The sequence below is a fragment of the Pseudoliparis swirei genome, chromosome 19, assembly GCF_029220125.1.
Source record: "Pseudoliparis swirei isolate HS2019 ecotype Mariana Trench chromosome 19, NWPU_hadal_v1, whole genome shotgun sequence".
Classification (NCBI taxonomy): Eukaryota; Metazoa; Chordata; class Actinopteri; order Perciformes; family Liparidae; genus Pseudoliparis; species Pseudoliparis swirei.
Genome location: NC_079406.1, coordinates 18810293 through 18817886, shown reverse-complemented (window position 1 = coordinate 18817886; position 7594 = coordinate 18810293). Strand labels below are relative to the sequence as shown.

The 7594-nt window shown below is 40.5% G+C and overlaps 1 protein-coding gene across 1 annotated transcript; it reads left to right on the top strand.

The window, feature by feature from the left end:
- Nucleotides 1-1531: 1531 nt before the first annotated feature.
- On the top strand, nt 1532-5449 carry vgll1 (vestigial like family member 1). Its single transcript, XM_056439679.1, has 4 exons — nt 1532-1700; nt 2173-2375; nt 2469-2825; nt 4261-5449. Exons 2-4 carry the CDS (start codon nt 2186-2188, stop codon nt 4293-4295), a joined length of 582 nt encoding a protein of 193 aa, XP_056295654.1. The 5' UTR covers nt 1532-1700; nt 2173-2185; the 3' UTR covers nt 4296-5449.
- Nucleotides 5450-7594: the final 2145 nt, after the last annotated feature.

Here is a 7594-nt window from a genome sequence, read left to right as displayed (position 1 = left end):
ATGCGGTTCTCCCGCAACGCTGCTCTTACACCGTGTCCGCTGAATTGAGGGCGGCTGGAGAAAGCGTCACCGTAAACTACTTTAGCCATAGTGCGGGACATCCAGCTGCCCATAATGCGGCGTTCATGGCGTAAGTGCAGTGTTTGATTTTCGGACACTTTCATTCGCGTAACCCACCGTAGAACGGCCCGCTCGACATTCGGATGTGGTCTTTCCGCGTTTGGCCCACGAGTTTGAGACCCGTGCCCTACTGGGAAACTTTGCGTTTTTTTCATCTCACGCATGCGCGTTTGACGAAAAATACCGTATTGAACTCAAGCGAAGCGAACACGCACATACAAAAAAACACAAACTTAGATATGAACGTAAGAGCCGCATGACACCAGGCAAAGAGCCGCATGCTGCTCGCGAGCCGCGGGTTGGCCACCCCTGTAGTAGGGTATTAAACAAATCACTTGAATCGTCTAATTAACTCGAAACACCTGGAAACACATTTTCAAATGTTTGATTTTGTTTTGCTGTTATAAATCTTTTTTTTTACTTGGTCTGAGGAAATATTCAAATTTTATGAGATAGGATTTTAGAGTTTTCTTAAGCTGTAAGCCATAATCAGCAATATTAAAAGAATAAAAGGCTTGCAATATTTCAGTTGATTTGTAATGAATCCAGAATGCATGACATTTTTGTTTTTTTAATTGCATTACAGAAAATAAAGAACTTTATCACAATATTCTAATTTTCTGAGACAGTCCTGTATGTGTAAGTTGTATGAAGATGGCTTTTTCTCTTTGCAGATTTCAACCCATCAAGACCACCACTGATTATTCTTGACTGTGAACTAAAGTCAGACTTTAAGCACGTATTCATTTGTGGAATTAAATAGTTAATTTATCTTATTAAGATGATGTATGAAATATTGCAGCAATTGAAACAATATCATCATTTGCGAAGATAGAATCTACACATTTAGCAAACAACTAGTTTTTGTATCACAGACCACACTGATTGTTTTGTTACAGATATTGTATTATACAATGCAGCTAAAGTCCCTTTATACCATTTCTGTGCAACATAGTTTGTTATTTTCCAAGTAAGTACTACAAATAAATAGGGTCCAACACTGAATTATTGTATTGGGAATACAGAGAACAACAAGTCAACTACAGAACCCATAAAGTTCTTCAGATATGGAGGTTTTTGTATTTTCAACCAGGTAATATGTTAATGAGGTTTAAATTGAGGTTCAACTATGTTGTAATACTCAGATTAAAAAAAAATAGAATATGAAATGTAGCCTCTCTGATTTGCCTCTTGACTTCAGCAGTGTTGTTAAATTGTGTGCAGCTTTTTGACAATGGGCCTGAGGAATGTTTTAAGAAGGTGTCAGTCTGGTTCTGGAGGAACTCGCAGGATCACATTCTGTTCATAGCCGTCTGCGTTCAGGAAGCTTCACACGCCCTCACAGTCCAACACAGCTAGTAACTTCAGAGGCTCAGTGGGCTAGAATATTTGGTCCCGGAGGATCGTTAATGTTGATTCTTCGAATTTAAGACATTGCTCTGATGTTCAGACTCGAGCCAGGTGAGGCTACTTTCCGACAATTTGATCCGCTGCTCATTTAGGTGCAAACTTAAGCTTTGATTCAACCAGTCAATGCAAGGACGCACCTTTCTGGCATCTTTGGTCGATCATCAGTTCAGGTAAGAGAAGCAAGGTACTTCAAATGTAATTCACACAATGCTTTGTGCTAATTCACAAACGGCAGTTCAGTGAAATTGTCATCGTGGGATGTTTATACATTGTATAATATGTTAATACTGAGACATAAAATGTACCAAAATGAAAGGTGTACGTTACACACTTCGTGTTTATGGAAAACAGTTAAACATTTTATGGTAAAATATAATCACTTCAAGGTTAGGTCAGCTGTGAGTCATCCAGGGAAAATCGAGATTAAAATGTTTCAAGTAATTAGCATTTAAGAAATTGTTTCCAGGGATGCAATAAACAAAGCTTTGGTATCACTACATGCAAAGCAAAAAAAAGTAAGAATGTGGGCTGGTACATAATCCCGGAATGGATGTGGTTGTCTTTTGTGTGACTGTAAATAAATACAACATAATCATAAAATCTGTTGTTGCTCGTATACGTTAACAACATGTATTGTCTCAGTCACAGCTGACCCATGGAAAACAGAAATGACAGTCCCATGGCTGTGAAGGTGGAGGAGCATTCTCGCGGTGTCATCCTGACTTACTTCCAGGGGGACATCAACAGCATGGTGGATGCTCACTTCAACCGTGCCCTCAGCAAAGTCTGCAAGGCCAAGGCCCCCGCAGTAAAGACAAAGAAATTCCATAAATCTATTAAACTGGGTAAGCAAGAAAGATAAACGGTGTGTGACGCACCTGTCTGCAAACAGGACACACTCATCCTCACTAAGTGGCTTCTTTTTTTGTACCCCTTAGAGGAGTCCAGCCCCTGTCAGGGCAGCGCTGTGGACAGTTACTCGGAGTCACAGCTCCGTCCTCCTGAGCGTCTCCTGAATTTCAGCCCTGCAGAAGACGCTCAAGGCTCGTGGCACTCGTATACCGGCCGGTCAGCAGAGGGCCCCGGGTTGCCGTCTATCCCCTACCCTATGTCCCCTAATGGGTTGAATATTACCGGACAGCAATACACCACATCTCTGCTCAACCTGCTGCATAATGACCGGGGTGAGATGGGACCCAGCATGGCCTCCAGCTCCAAGCCAGATCTGCATCCCAGCTGGACTGTGCCCCAAGGATTTAGAGACTCCGTGGACCCCACTGCGGGCTTTGAACCAGGTAGGCCTTCTGCTGCCATTCACATCTTTAAAACTGTCTTCCAACATTCTAATGATATTGATATTTGTTAATGTGCAAACTGATTAGATACTCAATGACATAGTCCTGTTTAAAGGGAGTTAGTAGTCGGTAGGAGCACTACACAAGTTAACACTCTTGTTTTCGTGAAGGAGCTTTCCAAAGTCTGAGAAACATCGCATTATTAACAAAGGGCACCAAACTGGTAAGCCAGATGATTTGTTGCCATTGGAAACTATGTGAAAAAGGGACTTTGATATAAATACGGGCAGGTGATTGGATGAGCCATCTGTCAATCAAACTCTTGCCTAAACAAGCTGGGAGAAGAGCCTAAACATCTTTTCCATCAAGAAAGGCCTCTATGGTTGTTCTTTGATCTTATTTCAATTAAGAAATACTGTCAAGTTCTGATATAATTGAAGCTATTGCAGCATCTACGTGAACCTCTTCAGGACCTGCCATTGTTGTGCATGAAAAACAGTCCTCTCTCTGTGTGGTCTCACACACCCATAAGGGGCACTGATTGGTCCTGGTATCTTTGTGAAAGTCCTGTGGATGGAATAAAGTGCATTGGGTTTTATTTGGATACTGTATTTATATTTTCTTTAGCTAAAATTATATCAAAACAGGTAAAAGACTAATTCTGTATTGCAAAAATTGTGTTTGGACTTAAGTTGATCTCGCGAGAGTTTATTGGTAAGACAGAAAAGGGTGAACAATTTAACATTTTTTCTTTGGCGACTATAGAATGAAATAATTGGTCTTCATCTGTGATTCCGTTCACTTCTCCCATTGGAGTTCAAAGACAAGTCTCCTCAGGGGCAGTAGAGAAACCCACATGACACAGGAACAGGAAACTGACTGTGAGTGGGACGTCTCAGTTGGGAAGCATCTTTGCTATTACTTCCCTGTCACTAACACAACAATGACCCACTGATGAAGCATTAGTATTTCCAATAAATCCGACAAAAAGTCGGAAGAAATCCTTATTTTATTATTATATGCAGAGGACAGAAACAAATCAGTTATTATGCATTATCATTTAACTTTAAGAGACACAAAAACAGTGCAGGTTAACAATTAAGCAGTGTGATGTCACGAGAGGAAGTGTCATCCATGGGAGATGCATCCCCTCCTAGTGGTTGCACCAGAGACTACAACCCGTCATGGCAGCTGGGTAATGAACTCCAATTCCCATAGTCAGCAGGGCAGACGGAGCCAAGGCTGCTGCTCAGCTGAAAGAGATTGAGCTGATTACCCTGGGAGAGGTGGCTGGCATGAGGGGGAACAAAGGAGAGCAGCAGAGGAGATGAAAGAGTTTGTTTTATGTTGCGCTGAAGACAATGAACCTGAAGAATACTTATGTTTATTTTTGTGTCCACCGCTGAGTAATCACTGACATTGTCTTCTCTGTCAGGACGACGTCTGGACAAAAAGGACTACTGGTATTGAAGCGAGAGGGACCGGCTCCAGCTGCACCACATATAGTCCTCTTCTTGTGGATCTGCAAACCCACCTGGCTTTCTGTGCAGCTGCCAGATGATTTTTCCTCAATCAGGCCTCACCGAGTGTTACCTGAGAATACACGCAACAGAAACACTGCAGCGCTTCCATTCCCGTGCCTCCATTTCTTAATAAAATGACCTCAGTGCATCGGCACGCAGCAAGTGGAGCGGCCTTTCTGAAAGGGAACACTCTTCGACAGACCTGTTCTTCCACTCTCTCACTCCTTGATCTCAAACACCTGAATGTGTTGTTGCTCCAGTTGAATGAAGGGTATTTTCTTCTGCCTTATCAGGCACTTCTCTTAGTGGGCCTACACTAGTAAATAGACCAGTATTACGGTGAAGTAAAGTGAAAGTATGAAGATTTGTGAGTGTGTAAATATCAATGTTAATATAGTTCACTTATAAGCTTAAATTGCTATGACAATATGTCATATATTAAACAAATGAAGGATAGTGATGTTTATGACTTGATTTTTCTGGCAGCTTAAACTTGTCCACTGTACAAAAATGGAATCATATACAAACTTAAACATTTATCAGAGCAGACCGATAAAAACATCTCAAATACATCTGTGTTGAACACAGGTAGATACTTAACATATTTAAAATGTGAGATACGGTAAAGTAGGAAACAAGTATCAAAAACCATACATTGTAAAGGAATTGGCATCAGCAACACACAATTAACAATACTGACACTTAATGATGTTTTGTACAATATTTCTTTTTACAAATACATAAAAGACATATGATTAGTGAAGGAAAGTAGAACTAAGTACATTTGCTCAAGTAGGCCTACTGAACTTAATTACAACTCTACTTGAGTATTTCAACTTGTATTATTAATGATCCAAATACATATTGGTAAAATGCTGACAGGTACCATTCTGTAAAATGATTACTTTTGTAGATTTTATACCCAGAACTTTTCCTTGTAGTGGAATATATTTATAGTGTGGTATTGCTACTTTTACTTTGTAAATTATAATCATGTCTTCCACCACTGCATATAATGTATATTTTCCTGTAGTTACTGATATTGTGGAAACTCGAGGTGTTCAATATTGAATAAATAATTGCAACATTATGAAAGAATAATCATGTGAAGAAATATATCTACTGTTCATCTTGATTGACTGACAGTGACTTGATTAAGAATGTCAATATGAAATAAAATTATCTTTGGGAAAAATGGCGTTGTGGAATAAAAAGGACGATTAAAAAAACTAGACGACTTGTCCTATAGAAGTATTCAATATTGAGCACAATAACTGACAATCATTTCCCCCACATTGTCGCTGAATGGAGGTCTGCTTCTGTATGAAGTCTGCGGAGCAAATAGTGGATTAAGGAAAGGACAATTTTGCCAACAGGAAGTGTGATTTAATACAGAGTCTACGAGATGTTCTTTTCATCATCATCACCACCACCATGCCTAATTTCCTCAGCTCTTTTCAACCGTTTGTTTATTACCTCTTCAGTCAAACTTCAGAGGCCCGTTGTCATTACTGGAGCACGTTCACACCTTGAGTTTGGCCCTGTCAACACAACGTTCTCTTTGGAAGTTAATTAACGTTCTACACTTTGATGACATTTTTTGGAAGGTGAAAACTTTGAAAGTTAACGAGAAAGTTAAAGTTTATTTTGGCTTGTGACAGACCTTTTAGATTCAAAGAAGGTCATCATCTAAAGTTTTATCCAGTAGAACACGTCATATCTTTACAGAACTCAAGAGACATGACAATCACATATATGGCACATAAATATCACTGCAAAACAAAAAACAACAATATCAACTCTAGTCAATATCAACTGTTAGTTGGATTGATTCGATTGGGTCGATTGGCATTTCAGGCACGGCACTAATTTGGTTTAAATCCTATTTATCAGATCGATCTCAGTTTGTATTTGTAAACGATGACGCCTCGATAACCACCAACGTTAATCACGGAGTTCCACAAGGTTCTGTGCTTGGACCAATTTTATTTACCTTATACATGCTTCCTTTGGGCAATATTATCAGGAAACACTCCATAAACTTTCATTGTTATGCAGATGACACTCAACTATATTTATCGATAAAACCAGAGGAGAGCAACCAACTCTGTAAAATTCAAGCATGTCTTAAAGACATAAAACATGGATGACCTGCAACTTCTTGATGTTAAACTCAGACAATACCGAAGTAATTTTAATCGGCCCTGAGCACCTCAGAGATCAATTATCTGGTGATGTGGATTCTGTAGACGGCATTGCCCTGGCATCCAACACCACTGTAAAGAATCTTGGCGTTATCTTTGATCGGGACTTGTCCTTTAACTCCCACGTAAAGCAAATCTCAAGGACTGCATTCTTTCATCTACGTAATATTTCAAAAATCAGGCACATCTTGTCTCAAAATGATGCAGATAAATTGGTTCACGTTCGTTACTTCGAGACTGGATTACTGCAACTCCTTATTAGCAGGCTGCTCTAATAAATCTCTTAGGTCCTCCAGTTGATCCAGAATGCTGCAGCTCGTGTTCTCACTAAAACTAAGAAAAGAGATCACATCACTCCTGCACTAGCTGCTCTGCACTGGCTCCCAGTAAAATCAAGAATCACTTTTAAAATTCTTCTCTTAACCTACAAAGCCTTGATTGGTGATGCACCATCATATCTTAAGGAGCTTGTCGTACCATATTGCCCCACTAGAGAGCTACGCTCACTAAATGCGGGACTACTTGTAGTTCCTAGAGTCTTAAAAGTAGAATGGGAGCCAGAGCCTTTAGTTATCAAGCTCCTCTTTATGGAACCAGCTTCCAATTTCAGTCCGGGAGGCAGACACAGTCACCTCGTTTAAGAGTAGACTTAAGACCTTCCTCTTTGACAGAGCTTATAGTTAGGGCTGAATCAGGTTTGCCCTGGTCCAGCCCCTTGATATGCTGCTATAGGCTTATAGCTGCCAGGGGACGTTTTAGGATGCACTGAGTACCTATCTCCTCTTTTTCTCTCCTTAAGGATGAATTTTCATCTCTCAATCACACGTTACTAACTCTGCTTTCTCCCGAAGTCCTTTTGACTTTACGTCTCATGGGGTCATCGGACCCTATGAGACGGCATAGATCCCATCTGCCTGATGGATCGTCTGGGTCGTGGAATTCCTGCTCATGACTACGCCACTGTCCTGTTGAGACTCCGCCCACTCCTCCTCCCCACCGCCATCTGCCTGATGGATCGTGGAGGTCTCCATCGTGGAATATG